The 16534-nt window shown below is 41.1% G+C and overlaps 1 protein-coding gene across 8 annotated transcripts in view; it reads right to left on the bottom strand.

Moving 5' to 3' along the window:
* The window catches only part of IQSEC1 (IQ motif and Sec7 domain ArfGEF 1), a 718662-nt gene that overhangs the window by 516427 nt on the left and 185701 nt on the right, over positions 1 to 16534 (bottom strand). For all 8 annotated transcript variants that reach the window (XM_075130532.1, XM_075130544.1, XM_048858459.2 and 5 more), the window contains exon 2: positions 2962 to 2991. In XM_075130532.1, coding sequence (XP_074986633.1) covers positions 2962 to 2991 — 30 coding nt within the window. The remainder of the gene's footprint in view (positions 1 to 2961; positions 2992 to 16534) is intronic.

Raw genomic sequence — 16534 nt, 5'->3', positions numbered from 1 at the left:
GTTAGCTCTGGCCTACTCCTAAATACACCCTTTGTGCTGGTTTATTTTAGATTGGTGTAATACGCTTTACTTGGGGCTACACCCTGAGATCACTCTGAAACTGAAGCTAGTGCTAGTGCTGAGAAGAATTTCATGCTGAAAGAACATTACACCTATCCTCTGGGAGGAATTCAAGGTGTTGGCGTTTGCCATTAAAGGACTAAATGGTTTCAGATCTGGTTACCTGAAATGATGCTTCTCTCTGCGCTATACTGTCACAGCTTCGTTATGTGAAGATGCTCAGTCTAGACAACCTCTTTGCTATAAGAAGCAGGATGTTGCTGGCGGGGCATTCCCCAGCTTTGCAACTCAGTCCCTTACTCCAGTTCACCAAAGTCTGGATTTATTAGTCTTCCAAGAGTGCTACAGATCCCATCTATTTTCCCAAGCATTAGAGGAAAAGATGTGTGGAGGGCTGAAGAGTTTGGGTTTATTTTATTATCCTTGTTATAGTTGCTGGTGATACTTACTGTCAAGTTCTTTTGGTTTTTGCACTATATAATTCTAACTTATGGGCTTCATACTCAGAGCATGGGGTGGGCCCAGACAAAGCATTTTATAAAGATAAATACATATTTATTTGAAGGTAGCATGGAGGCTAACTGACCTCCACACTGTAGAGGAATCTCTGCTCTATCTGCACCCTCTAGACTACACCCTCTAGACTATCATGGGACTCCCATAGTGTAGAAGAACTTCAGCAGGCCCTCTATGGGTGAATTGCACCTTTAGTAAACACATGCTTGAATGTAGAATAGGCTCTCCATAGTGATTTCATATGAAGATAGCAGATCATCCTTTTCCAGTCACCAAATGCAATAAGAAAATGGCTGCTAGCAGTAAAGTCAAAGAAGGGCAAATCAACAAAATCAAAATGCCAAAGAAGGAAATCATCATGGGCGAGAATCTTATCTCAGTTACATCACGGTAAGTCTCAAGTAACTCTATTGACTTCAGTGGAGTGATTCTCAACCTATGAGATCAGAATATAACCCAATGTGATTTTAGCTATTTTGGGCTTTTCTTTTTAACTTGCTCCCTAAGCAGATCAATATTGCAATGAATAAGAAGAGATTATGGGTAAATGAACTTGCATATTATAAATAATTATTTATCAAAGTGGTCAAACTCCACTGCCTGGCCATTGGACTCAGTGCAATACAAAATTGCTTACCAACAGATACTGTTGTGTACACAACCTATAATATCTTTGACAACTAAGGGAACCTATAGCAACTCCAGGAAGGAGTTTAAGTTGTGGGGGCCTTTCTACTGCCCCTTCCCAGCATAATAACTAAATAAACAGGCAAAATTCTATGTTCTCTTTTCAGTTTTCACTCAGTCCTTATTTCAGGCAAATTTAAAATGGATTTAAGTGTTTTATTCATTGGGACAAATTCAGTAGATAGCACATTTATAGCATGTGTTTCCAAATGCTTTACCAACAGTAACTATCTATTCCTTCTTTTATGAATGATCTGAATATACCATACGAAGAATAGTTTCTTCTTCAACTCTAGAAATGTGAGGCCATGCTAATTACTAATTTAAGGCAGTTGTCTATCTGCGTATGTCTCCTTCACTACAATCCTAACTACTGGCCAATTATTCTAATTCTCCTATTGTATGCACAGAACACGCTTTCCGCTTCTCCCACACTCTATTCCACATGCAGGTCAGTTCCACATTGATTTGATATTTATTGGAAAGTGTCCTAATTAAGCAATCAGCTGAAAGGCACAGAAAGCTGGTGTGTGATTCTGAGCAGAGTTTTCACTCATGTTTTAGAAAATCCCTTGATGTCTGATACACAAATATGAAACTGATTAATCTGCAAGTCTGTGAGTTTTTGCAGATATTCCGGACTGGAGCAGCCTAGAGTTGATTTTTTCATGGTAGTGATTTTCTGGTGGGAATAGCTTACAATGCCAGCAAATGGGGAAACATGGTAACCATGAATATAGCAAACTGCAAACTTAGGCAGAGATTTTGTGGCTGCCATTCTCAATCTAGCAATCATGGACCCAAGCCTGCATTGCTTGCGCATCAACACATTTGTTGTAGCTAAAAGGAGTATGAATGCAATTGAAATGCAGAAACAGGCTCCAAGTGTGCAGTTTTTAAAGTTCTGACTGATTTTAAATGCCCATTAAGAGTTCCACAGTTCACAACTATGACAAAGAAGAGAAATATATTTTCAGTGTGTGAGGCAAATCCAAGACAATAACGATAAAATATGTTAAATGCATTAAAGGTCTGATGCCCTAACCATCAAAATCTTCCAATGTCATCAGGATCTCCGTGAAATCAAACTAATTTAAAGAAAATCTAAGGAGTTTCTCTTCCTTGTTACGTAAAAGAAACAGGATTGTACAAAGACAACCAAACATGAGAGCAGAGGGACATTTTGTATTGACATGGAATTTGACAGTGGTTACGCCCTAGAACTAAGAGTTGGTGCACTCCTTTGCTAGAGTAGTGGCCAACATGCTACACGGTAAGAAGAAACACTAGAAATGACAATGAAATTATGTTGCCTGGCTGTCCCAGTCTTGGTTTTGCTAAGGTACAGAAAATCCTCTTGTACACAAATCTGAACTAAACCTTCTTGCAGTCTGTTGCAGCTAGACAACAAAGCCAGCAAACATTGTGTTTGTCTGTTTGTTGGTCCTAATTGAAACACAGTGACTATAGCATGCTTTTTTATTTTTGTGTAAAATAGGACCAATTTTAAAATAAAAGTTAAAAAAGATTGTAAAACATTCTCTCTTTTGTTTTGTGCTTTTAAATCAAGCCTTTTTAATGCAAAACACAGTTTACTTGCAGCATTCAGCCAGAAATCAAAGCACATTGTTTCATTAAAATAGCCAGTTCTGTAGGGACTGTGTGACAGAAGGAAGAAATGACAATGTAAACATGTACCTGACGCTTCTTGAGCTTTCACCTTCAGACCTGCAAAGTAACAAAAAGTAGTATTAAGAACACCACCACTTCAGCTCTTTGCATTCATAAAATAAACAGACCCTCATTTATGTTTTGCAAATGCCAGAAATACTTACTCATTTTTAATGCTTTCTCTCTTTAAGTTTCATTTTATATCTCCAGTGCTTTTATACTTTCACTACCAATTAGCAATTAAAAAAATTGGTTCTACTTAAAGTAACAAGAAATCATTTAGGAGAAATTAAAAAGAAGATAACAGTTAACAAGTCAATAATGAGGACACTTAAATGTTAGCTGTCACACTCTTGAACTTTCATAAAGACCTTTTGTAAATATGCACTATCACAGATTTATGTTCCACATTTGTAAAGTAAAAATGTCAGCCTCTGACATCCCATATTAGCAGCAGATTAGCTTTTACATTCTTTAGTCTTTTTTCAGTCTTCAGTATTAAAAGGTCATGGACAAATACATTTAGTAATCTAATCCCCAGACTTCTCAAATATTGCTCTGCTTCCCAAAGAGCTATGGACTGCAAATACGATCAACCTAAAATATGATTTTTTGAAAATGTATATATTTCTTAAATTGTGGGAAAGTGAAGGAAATATGCTCTTTTGCAGTTATTTAAAGGCTACCATCATATTTTCTCTTCCAAATGAAGAGTAATTTTATGAATCCACAATGATGCAAAACCTATTTTTCCCTCTCATGTTTGCTATTTTTAAATGTGGAGATTGAATAGGATATCATTCAAACTGACAAACTTCACTTCCCTGAAGAAAAATAGAACTGGATATAGTTTTAATATTTCATGAATGAGTGCAGAATCCAGAGCAGAATATATAAAATCATTTGTCTGATTCTGTCAAAAAATGCATTTGGTCTTAGCACTACAGAAGACCTAAAATATTTGCCTCTGTATCCTTGTGAGGTAATGATGACAAACTTACATTTTGATTAATTAATCTGTAGTAGGGCTGTCAAGCGATTAAAAAAGTAATCACAATTAATCGCACTGTTAAACAACAATAGAATACTATTTATTTAATTTTTGGATGTTTTCCACATTTTCAAATATATTGATTTCAATTATAATCACAGAATACAAAGTGTACAATACTCACTTTATATTTATTTTTATTACAAATATTTACACAGTAAAAAACAAAAGAGAGTATTTTTCAATTCACCTAATACAAGTACTGTAGTGCAATCTCTTTATCATGAAAGCTGAACTTACAAATGTAGAATTTTGTACAAAAAATAACTGCATTAAAAATAAAACAATATAAAACTTTAGAGCCTACAAGTTCACTCAATCCTATTTCTTGTTCAGCCAATTGCTCAGACAAAAAAGTTTGTTTATATTTAAGGGAGATAATGCTGCCTGCTTTTTGTTCACAAAGTAACCTGAAAGTGAGAACGGGCGTTCACATGGCACTGTTGTAGCTGATGTCGCAAGATATTTACATGCCAGGTGCACTAAATATTCATATGTCCCTTTATGCTTCAACAACCATTCCAGAGGACTTGCGTCCATGCTGATGATGGGTTCTACTCAATAACAATCCAAAGCAGTGCAGACTGACGCATGTTCATTTTCATCATCTAAGTCAAATACCACCAGCAGAAGGTTGATTTTCTTTTTTGGTGGTTCGGGTTCTGTTGGTTTTGCTCTTTTAAGACTTCTGAAAGCATGCTCCATACCTCATCCCTCTCAGATTTTGGAAGGCCCTTCAGATTCTTAAACCTTGGGTTGAGAGCTGTAGCTATCTTTAGAAATCTCACATTGGTACCTTCTTTGAGTTTTGTCAGATCTGCAGCGAAAGTGTTCTTAAAATGAACAACGTGCTGGGTCATCTACTATAACATGAAATATATGGCAGAATGGGGGTAAAATAGAGCTGGAAACATACAATTCTCCCCTAGGGAAGGAGTTCAGTCACAAATTTAATTAACACATTATTTTTTTAACGAGCATCATCAACATGGAAGCATGTGCTCTGGAATGGTGGCCAAAACATGAAGGGGCATATAAATGTTTAGCATATCTGGCATGTAGATACCTTGCAATGCCGACAAAAGTCCCATGCGAATGCCTGTTCTCACTTTCTGGTGACATTATAAATAACAAGAGGACAGCATTATCTCCTGTAAATGTAAACAAACTTGTTTGTCTGAGCGATTGGCTGAATGAGAAGTAGTACTGAATGGACTTGTAGGCTCTAAAGATTTGCATTGTTTTGTTTTTGAGAGCGGTTATGTAACAAAAAAAATCTACATTTCTAAGTTGCACTTTCACGATAAAGAGATTGCACTACAGTACTTGCATGAGATGAATTGAAAGTTATTGTTTCTTTTGTTTTTTTACAGTGCAAATATTTGTAATCAAAATAATAATATAAAGTGAGCAGTGTACAATTTGTATTCTGTGTTGTAATTGAAATCAATGTATTTGAAAATGTAGAAAACCATCCAAAAATATTCAATAAATTTCAACTGGTATTCTATTGTTTAACAGTGTGATTAAAACTGTGATTAATCATGATTAATTTTTTTAATCGTGATTCATTTTTTTTTAGTTAATCGCATCAGTTAACTGCGATTAATCGACAGCCCTAATCTGTAGCTGATTTTTTTTTCTGTAGCCAAAAGGGAGGAACAAAAACCATGTGCCACATCCTTTGTAAGAACCCAAATAAAATGCATGAAAGAAAACTATGACAGCTGTAACCAAACTCTACAGCTTAATTGTTTTGGAATCTTTATTTAGGCCTTTCAATTACCTATAGTAAGAGCTGTGCTGGGGATTGCACAAATGAACTATCATTGTGCCAACTTCCCATAAGCATATTAATGCAGTTCTGCACAAAAAGAGGATGTTAACTACAGAATACAGAATGAATTTTGGTTACTGCAAGTAAATCTAACAATGTCATCACCGAATTCTAGATCAAAGTCCCATGTGAAGTAGATATAACTATCATTGTGACTTTGTGCCCCATCTCAAAAAAGATGTATAGGAATTGGAAAAGGTTTGGAAAAGGGCAACTAAAATTATTAGGGGTATGGAACAGCTTCCATACGAGGAGAGATTAATAAGACTGGGACTTTTCAGCTTGGAAAAGAGACGGCTAAGGGGGATATGATAGAAGTCTATAAAATCATGCCTGCTGTGGAGAAAGTAAATAAGGAAGTGTTATTTATTCCTTCTCATAACACAAAAACTAGGGGTTGCCAAATTAAATTAATAGGCAGCAGGTTTAAATCAAACAAAAAAGTATTTTTACACAACTCACAGTCAATCTGTGGAACTCCTTGCCAGAGGATGTTATGAAGGCCAAGACTATAACAGGGTTCAAAAAAGAACTAGATAAGTTCATGGAGGATAGGTCCATCAATGGCTATTAGCTACAATGGATAGTGATGGTGTCCTTAGGCTCTGTTTGCCAGAAGCTGGGAATGGGCAACAGGGATCACTTGATGATTACCCTATTCTGTTCATTCCCTCTGGGGCACCTGGCATTGGCCACTGTCAGAAGACAGGATACTGGGCTAGATGGACCTTTGGTCAGATCCAGAATGGCCGTTCTTATGAGTAATGAATTATTGAAGAGTACATATTCTAATTATTACATGATTATAGGCAGAGTTGGTAGTAGAGCCTATAGTCCAGTTTATGTGACACATTCTATTATAAGACCCTGTTTTCAGTTGTTTATAAGTTTCACCAAACGTTAACTGTTCAAACTGAAATATTCCATGTTGGGTTTCTGCCTAAGGCTAAATTGCTTTTGGAAAGTTTCAGCTAATATGGTTCAGTTGTTTCTGAATACAAAATTAGTCGAAATAACTGTTTTCCCCACGTTAAAAAATTCTCACAACCATTTAGTTGAGAAGCTCTAGTGACTTCAAATGTTAGAACAAGGGCTTTAAATTTGGAAGGAGGATTGCTGTGCTGTCAGGGATATCCCTTGTGCCATCCCTGTGAAAATATGTCCAAATTTGGCCAAGTTATGAGGCTTTCAAATCTCAGTTGGCACACTTTCAGTAGAGACTTCTTAGACTTTGGCAGCTAAATTCTCTGAAGAGCTGCCCTGTGTATGCTTCAGGCTGGGGCTGCAGGAGAGGCAGAGGGAAAGGGGACAGAAGCCACGGTGTTCAGGGGGTGGAGAGCCACAAAAAGGCAGGAGGCAGAGCATTGGGGCGCAGGCACACGGAGGAGGAGAGAGGGTGGGGTCAGAGTGGGGGCCCAGAGGCAGAAGGGGTCTGTAGCAAGTAGAGCACACGCCTCTCCAGAATCTGGAATTGAATCCAGGAGTCCTGCATTTCTACATTTCTCTGCTGTCAGCAAATAGTTGTGAAACCCACTTTTAAACAGTGCATCTCATCCTCATCTTGAGCCTGGTCCACAGAAGATAACAGCCTTCTACTGCTACTAGTTATGCTATTAGCTCAAGGATTAGAGGTCTGTGCTATTGATCAAAAGGTCAAAACTCTGATGATGATCCAGGTTTGGGAGTGGGAGGGGTAAGGAATGGGTTGTCAATATGGTTAAAAAAATCAGAATTTCTGGTTCAGTTTTCTTTTTTCTTTTTAAACACACTTGGGAAATTGCACCCCAAATTTTATGTTAAAGGAATGTGAAGGTTGCAAATTCAAGAACTGATGTTAGGAAATTCCAGACTTAAGGTTGTCTGTGCAACTTTCCAGGGAAGGATGTTGGTTATCAAAAACTAACAAACACAAAATATTTCATGCCTCCTGTAAGCATGTGACCTTTTGGATGAAAAGAGGAATGGACTGTATCTAAAACATGGTTAGAAAAATACATAATCTCCAAGGAGAATACGAAACGTTATCCTAAAAGTGAGGGAAAGCTTTGGCTAAGAAAAAGCCAAGAGATTTTTACCACATTGGGAAACAAGTAGCTTTCAAGATTCTGTAACTAAAGTTTAGCACCTTATTGTCAGGATCTTTTTGTAGATATTGTCAGGTGTTGAAGGTCTTTTTGCCTTCTGTTTTATCTATTATAACTTCCAATAAATGTCACTTTGGCTTTATCTGAGCTGAACCAGATCTAGATGCTCTTTTTTGGGCAGGCAGTGGCTGAGACTTTAAAGAACAGTATTGCTGTCTTTTTACATAGTCTCTTGGCACAAAAGGGATTTGCCAGAAAATGCAAACTGGTCATTGAGAGGGCTGTGATTAGTGCTCTGAATACAGACCAAGAAGTGATCTCCAGATATTGAATAGCTGTAAAAAGAGCACAGATAGCTGAGTGTATTGACAGGCAGCGTCACAAACTTTTCAATGCAAAATTACATAAATTAATGCTCTGGAGAATATTGCTGCCTTAAGCAAAGTAAGGAATGCTACTGCCAGAAATAAAAATGTAGTAAAATCCAAACCACGTAATATAATTAAACTATTCCAGGGAGATGTAAATAACACAAAAAAATTGTAAACGGGTACAGTTACCTTCCTGGAAAGTCTGGATAAAATTTCATTGCAATCATCTCCTTTTAAAGATTACTGAAAATATTTCTGGGTGTCCTCATTCTCCAATTAACAAGAGGATGCTATGCTTAGTGGTATCTTTCAGCACTAAAAGGTGGTAGTTTACTGTAGTATTTGGTGTCAGTCACAAGCATAACATCATCTCTTATAAAAGGCATTAGTGAAGAACAATCCTGACCTTTGTAAATGCCTGAGTTCTAAAGTGTCAGTGATATTATGTAGTCTTATTTACGGCATATAAAGTTAATCCTACTGTATACAAAGATAAATTATTTTTTTCACAGAAGGAACATGGAGGGTAGAACAACCCTACATATCTACAAATCAATGGCAGTCAGTTAAATGAATACTGAATTGACCCTTGCCATAGATCAGTTCACATTAATGAAGATGGCATCTGCTTAGCATACATTTATTTGTAACTGAAACATACATTAAATGTTTCAAGTACAAATGAAAACACATAGTGAAGACTTTAGAATGAGTGCACAAAGTAAATTCATTCCTGAAGGGTCTTCTGTATATACTTAAAAAGAGAATGGAAAGACTGATCCCTGCAAACTACCCCCACCTCCCCAAGTGAGTGGCTACCAAAGCCATTTCTGTGCCAGGCCCATTTGAACCCCAAGATGTTAGCACTGCACTCAGTGCTATATGTGGAATGTCATTGAGACTTTTTTGATTGGACATAGGGCAACAATTTTCAAGATTATTGGAATCCAGTGTAGGCTTTTTGAGAATTGTCTGGACTATCCAGAGAGTCAGAGACATGAGTAAGTGTACTGCACTGCAGGGGGCAGGTGTGGGGCTGCACACTATCATACCTCTCTCTGTCTTAAAGAAACCCATGGCTGACTGTGCTCAGTTCCAGTGCAATTAACCTGACACCTGTGATCCAGGTTGGAGAATCCAAATGCCTATAATTCCACTGTGCATTAGAGAGCTTGCAAAGCAGGCAGGTGGAGCTAAAAGACCTAGTTTGGAGAGAGAGGCTATATCCTAATGATATTTATCACCAGCAACGCGCACCTTAACATTTAACCCTAATCGGACAAATCCCTTTCACACATACCCAACATAACTCCTTAAAACATACAGACTCTCAGCTGACAAGATTTTTTTTAGGAAAAAAAAGAAATATTTTAGCATTTCAAAAGGTATCAGTACAAGCCTACATTTTCAAACACAACTAGTGATTTTCAAAAGGCGGATGCTCCGCTGCTACTCAAAGTAGCCCCCTTTGAGTGTCTCTGAGGTTGGACACCCAAAAATTGAGTCATCCTAAAATCACTGTTGAAAATGTAGACCACCCATTGTGCCTTCAAAGCCAGGCTTTCTTAGTTACCATGAGATGCTTACCATGAATGACATAATGAAACGTTCTCTCTCAATCTGTGTGTATATATATATATATCATGTGAAGCGTAGGTCTGTTCGCAGTTGTGGAAGGGCTTTGAAAGAATATGGCTGAGTTGGAAAAACTGGACCTGAAAGGTAACTGATAAGATAGAAGGAAGAAGAGGCCCCAGTTATGAGGGATAGTAAATAAGAAAGGATTGTGCGTGTTGGACCAGTAATTAACTCAAACCGGCCAAAATCTGGTTTCAGCTAAGTTAGCATCAGGCAATAACACCACCTGTTTATTAAAGGGTATAAAAGGGTAAACTCTTGGAAGGGTTATTGCTAATACCTGCCTGACGAAGTTGGAGCCGACCAATATGGGTATGTCTACACTACGAAATTAGGTCAAATTTATAGAAGTCGTTTTTTTAGAAATCAGTTTTATATATTTGAGTGTGTTTTTTTAGAAATCAGTTTTATATATTTTCCCCACAGAAAATGCTCTAAGTGCATTAAGTGCATTAACTCAGTGGAGTGCTTCCACAGTACCGAGGCAAGCGTCGACTTTCGGAGTTTTGCACTGTGGGGAGCTATCCCACAGTTCCCGCAGTCTCCACTGCCCTTTGGAATTCTGGGTTGAGATCCCAATGCCTGATAGGGCTAAAACATTGTCGCAGGTGGTTCTGGGTACATATCGTCAGGCCCCTGTTCCCTCCCGCCCTCCGTGAAAGCAGCAGCAGACAATCTTTTCGCGCCTTTTTTCTTGAGTTACCTGTGCAGACGCCATACCACGGCAAGTATGGAACCTGCTCAGCTAACCGTCACCGTATGTCTCCTGGGTGCTGGCAGACGTGGTACTGCATTGCTACACAGCAGCAGCAACCCATTGCCTTGTGGTAGCAGACGGTACAATAGGACTGGTAGCCGTCATCGTCATGTCCAAGGTGCTCCTGGCCACATCGGCCAGGAGCGCCTGAGCAGACATGGGTGCAGGGACTACATTAGAAGTGACTTGACCAGGTCATTCTCTTTAGTCCTGCAGTGAGTCCTATTGAGCCATCTTATAGTGAGTAGGCAGGCGATACAGATTGCTAGCAGTCCTATTGTACCATCTTCTGCCAGGCAGGCAAGAGATGAGGATGGCTAACAGTCCTATTGTACCATCTTCTGCCGAGCAGCCATGAGATGTGGATGGCTTGCAGTCCTTCTGCACCTTCTACTGCCAGCCAAAGATGTAAAAGATAGATGGAGTGGATCAAAACAAGAAATAGACCAGATTTGTTTTGTACTCATTTGCTTTCCCCCCCTCCCCCGCCTAGGGGACTCATTCCTCTAGGTCACACTGCAGTCACTCACAGAGAAGGTGCAGCGAGGTATATCTAGCCATGGATCAATCAGAGGCCAGACCAACCTGCTTGTTCCAATAAGAACAATTACTTAGGTGCACCATTTCTTATTGGAACCCTCCGTGAAGTCCTGCCTGAAATACTCCTTGATATAAAGCCACCCCCTTTGTTGATTTTAATTCCCTGTAAGCCAGCCCTGTAAGCCGTGTCCTCAGTCACCCCTCCCTCCGTCAGAGCAACGACAGAAAGTCATTCTGCGCCTTTTTTCTGTGCGGACACTATACCAAGGCAAGCATGGAGGCCGCTCAGCTCACTTTGGCAATTAGGAGCACATTAAACACCACACGCATTATCCAGCAGTACATGCAGCACCAGAACCTGGCAGAGCGATACCGGGCGAGGAGGCAACGTCAGCGCGGTCACGTGAGTGATCAGGACATGGACACAGATTTCTCTGAAAGCATGGGCCCTGCCAATGCATGCATCATGGTGCTAATGGGGCAGGTTCATGCTGTGGAACGCCGATTCTGGGCTCGGGAAACAAGCACAGACTGGTGGGACCGCATAGTGTTGCAGGTCTGGGACAATTCCCAGTGGCTGCAAAACTTTCGCATGCGTAAGGGCACTTTCATGGAACTTTGTGACTTGCTTTCCCCTGCCCTGAGGCGCATGAATACCAAGATGAGAGCAGCCCTCACAGTTGAGAAGCGAGTGGCAATAGCCCTGTGGAAGCTTGCAACGCCAGACAGCTACCGGTCAGTTGGGAATCAATTTGGAGTGGGCAAATCTACTGTGGGGGCTGCTGTGATGCAAGTAGCCCACGCAATCAAAGATCTGCTGATATCAAGGGTTGTGACCCTGGGAAATGTGCAGGTCATAGTGGATGGCTTTGCTGCAATGGGATTCCCTAACTGTGGTGGGGCCATAGACGGAACCCATATCCCTATCTTGGCACCGGAGCACCAAGCCAGCGAGTACATAAACCGCAAGGGGTACTTTTCAATAGTGCTGCAAGCTCTGGTGGATCACAAGGGATGTTTCACCAACATCAACGTGGGATGGCCGGGAAAGGTACATGACGCTCGCATCTTCAGGAACTCTGGTCTGTTTCAAAAGCTGCAGGAAGGGACTTTATTCCCAGACCAGAAAATAACTGTTGGGGATGTTGAAATGCCTATAGTTATCCTTGGGGACCCAGCCTACCCCTTAATGCCATGGCTCATGAAGCCGTATACAGGCAGCCTGGACAGTAGTCAGGAGCTGTTCAACTACAGGCTGAGCAAGTGCAGAATGGTGGTAGAATGTGCATTTGGACGTTTAAAGGTACGCTGGCGCAGTTTACTGACTCGCTTAGACCTCAGCGAAACCAATATTCCCACTGTTATTACTGCTTGCTGTGCGCTCCACAATCTCTATGAGAGTAAGGGGGAGACGTTTATGGCGGGGTGGGAGGTTGAGGCAAATCGCCTGGCTGCTGGTTACATGCAGCCAGACACCAGGGCGGTTAGAAGAGCATAGGAGGGCGCAGTGCACATCAGAGAAGCTTTGAAAACCGGTTTCATGACTGGCCAGGCTACGGTGTGAAAGTTCTGTTTGTTTCTCCTTGATGAAACCCCCTGCCCCTTGGTTCACTCTGCTTCCCTGTAAGCTAACCACCCTCCCCTCCTCCCTTCGATCACTGCTTGCAGAGGCAATAAAGTCATTGTTGCTTCACATTCATGCTTTCTTTATTCATTCATCACACAAATAGGGGGATGACAACCAAGGTAGCCCAGGAGGGGTGGTGGAGGAGGGAAGGAAAATGCCACACAGCACTTTAAAAGTTTACAACTTTAAAATTTATTGAATGCCAGCCTTCTGTTTTTTGGGCAATCCTCTGTGGTGGAGTGGCTGGTTGGCCGGAGGCCCCCCCACCGCATTCTTGGGCATCTGGGTGTGGAGGCTATGGAACTTGGGGAGGAGGGCGGTTGGTTACACAGGGACTGTAGTGGCAGTCTGTGCTCCAGCTGCCTTTGCTGCAGCTCAACCATACACTGGAGCATATGGTTCGATCCTCCAGCAGCCTCAGCATTGAATCCTGCCTCCTCTCATCACTCTGCTGCCACATTTGAGCTTCAGCCCTCTCTTCAGCCCGCCACTCACTCTCTTCAGCCCGCCACCTCTCCTCCCGGTCATTTTGTACTTCCTGCACTCTGACATTATTTGCCTCCACGCATTCATCTGTGCTCTATCAGTGTGGGAGGACAGCATGAGCTCAGAGAACATTTCATCACAAGTGCTTTTTTTTTCTTTCTAATCTTCATTAGCCTCTGGGAAGGAGAAGATCCTGTGATCATTGAAACACATGCAGCTGGTGGAGAAAAAAAAAGGGACAACGGTATTTAAAAAGACACATTTTATAAAACAGTGGCTACACTCTTTCAGGGTAAACCTTGCTGTTAACATTACATACATAGCACATGTGCTTTCGTTACAAGGTCACATTTTGCCTCCCCCCACAGCGTGGCTACCCCCTCAACTCTCCCCGTGGCTAACAGTGGGGAACATTTCTGTTCAGCCACAGGCAAACAGCCCAGCAGGAATGGGCACCTCTGAGTGTCCCCTGAAGAAAAGCACCCTATTTCAACCAGGTGACCATGAATGATATCTCACTCTCCTGAGGATAACACAGAGAGATAAAGAACGGATATTGTTTGAACGCCAGCAAACATACACTGCAATGCTTTGTTGTACAATGATTCCAGAGTACGTGTTACTGGCCTGGAGTGGTAAAGTGTCCTACTATGAAGGATGCAATAAGGCTGCCCTCCCCAGAAACCTTTTGCAAAGGCTTTGGGAGTACATCCAGGAGAGCTGCGAATGCCAGGGCAAATTAATCCTTTCACATGCTTGCTTTTAAACCATGTATAGTATTTTAAAAGGTACACTCACCGGAGGTCCCTTCTCCACCTGCCGGGTCCAGGAGGCAGCCTTGGGTGGGTTTGGGGGGTACTGGATCCAGGTCCAGGGTGAGAAACAGTTCCTGGCTGTTAGGAAAACCGGTTTTTCCGCTTGCTTGCTGTGAGCTATCTACAACCTCATCATCATCTTCTTCGTCCCCAAAACTTGCTTCCGTGTTGCCTCCATCTCCATTCAAGGAGTCAAACAACACGGCAGGGGTAGTGGTGGCTGAACCCCCTAAAATGGCATGCAGCTCATCATAGAAGCTGCATGTTTGAGGCTCTGACCCGGAGCGGCCGTTCTCCTCTCTGGTTTTCTGGTAGGCTTGCCTCAGCTCCTTAAGTTTCATGTGGCACTGCTTCGGATCCCTGTTATGGCCTCTGTCCTTCATGCCCTGGGAGATTTTGACAAAGGTTTTGGTATTTCGAAAACTGGAACGGAGTTCTGATAGCACAGATTCCTCTCCCCATACAGCGATCAGATCCCATACCTCCCGTTCAGTCCATGCTGGAGCTCTTTTGCGATTCTGGGACTCCATCATGGTCACCTCTGCTGATGAGCTCTGCATGGTCACCTCTGCTGATGAGCTCTGCATGGTCACCTGCAGTTTGCCACGCTGGCCAAACAGGAAATGAGATTCAAAAGTTCGCGGTTCTTTTCCTGTCTACCTGGCCAGTGCATCTGAGTTGAGAGTGCTATCCAGAGCAGTCACAGTGGAGCACTCTGGGATAGCTCCCGGAGGCCAATACCGTCGAATTGTGTCCACAGTACCCCAAATTCGACCCGGCAAGGCTGATTTAAGCGCTAATCCACTTGTCAGGGGTGGAGTAAGGAAATTGATTTTAAGAGCCCTTTAAGTCGAAATAAAGGGCTTCATTGTGTGGATGGGTGCAGTTTTACATCGATTTAACGCTGCTAAATTCGACCTAAAGTCCTAGTGTAGACCAGGGCTATGTGTCTAGCACCTCTGTTTAATCCATTTGTAGGTATCTTGATCAAATGCTTATAAACATTTTGTTACTGTTTGGATGAGGAATTATGGTTAAATTGGCATCATGATAATACCCTGCATCAATACCACGAATGATACCTAATAGCTGACTAGGGATAGAAAATGAATGCTGTACTCTGCACCTCACTGGAAGGCCTAGAATATTAAATCTCCAGTAGGATAAAGCAACTGTTTCTACCTATGCCAGGTTGCAAAAAAATCTAACTTTAAAACTGCCACTGGCCCAGACTTAATGTTGCTATTAATCAAATACAGTGATGAGTGACCATTTCAAAGTAGGATTCAAAAGGATCTCTGCTGGTTCACTTTGCTGGTATTCATGACCGTTATTCACTCTTTTGGTAACACTTTAAAAGTTCCTTCTGTTTTGAAAGATGTAGTTTTGGGCATCATTTTTTATTTCAGTAGAATCTTTCTAAAAGAAAGCTTTTATGTGCACCCAGGATGTTTTTTTTTATCTTGTTGTGTGCATCTGTGTGTATATGTGCGCATGCACACACATGCAAAAGATTATTTAACTCACCTTAGCTTTACACAGATACATTACCCTGAAAATTTACTAGCAGAGGCAAAAAAAAAAATCTGCTCACACACACCCTACCATGAAAAACTAGTGATATTTTACTTACCTGTTTTAAATTAAATACACACGCAAAAAACTCACCCAGCCATCAAGGTGAATAAAATTTTGGAAGGTTATATATACAGACATGTACTGAACAATTATAGAAGTTACATGCAGCTATTTGTACCATAGAGTATTCAAACACAGGTGAGATGGATAGGGTAACTATAGCAACACCACTAATAGAACTGGTCTACAGTAAAACCCATTTTCTTGACCACAGTGTCTTACTTATGCTCAGAAAATGTTCGCCTCAGGTCAGCAGTAGAAGATCTTAATGGCCAACCTCAGCTTGCCTTTCCTCTAGCTCACTAGAAAACCATTATTTTGTCTTGCTTCTTGGAATTCAGAAACTCTCTTTATAGGAACAGCAATCTGTTACCTAAACAAAATTTTTCAACACTATACTGGTCATGCTGTGCCAAACAACAGCACACAGTCCAGTATCAACTGTTCTCTGGGGCTGAACTGGAGGCAACCAAGGAGGATAAACAACATTTCCTTTTAACCTATGCTTCTGGCACAGGCTACCAGCATACAAACCTTCCTGAGGGGCAGTGAAATGTCAACATTTGCATGGTGACTGTCAAAATTTGCACTCATACCTGCAATGCTAGAATTTATTTAGGAGAATTCCAACAGGGCTATTTAGAGCTGGTTTGTATTTTCCCCATTAAGCGTCCAATCAGCCCTATGAACAAGCAAATTGCTTGGTGAGAGGAACACAAGGTTACAAATGAAGTAGCAAAATAAGAATGTCACAAA

This window comes from Caretta caretta, chromosome 7 (genome assembly GCF_965140235.1).
Source record: "Caretta caretta isolate rCarCar2 chromosome 7, rCarCar1.hap1, whole genome shotgun sequence".
Lineage (NCBI taxonomy): Eukaryota > Metazoa > Chordata > Testudines > Cheloniidae > Caretta > Caretta caretta.
The sequence above is the reverse complement of the archived record's forward strand: the minus strand, read 5'-3'. Positions and strand labels throughout refer to the sequence as shown.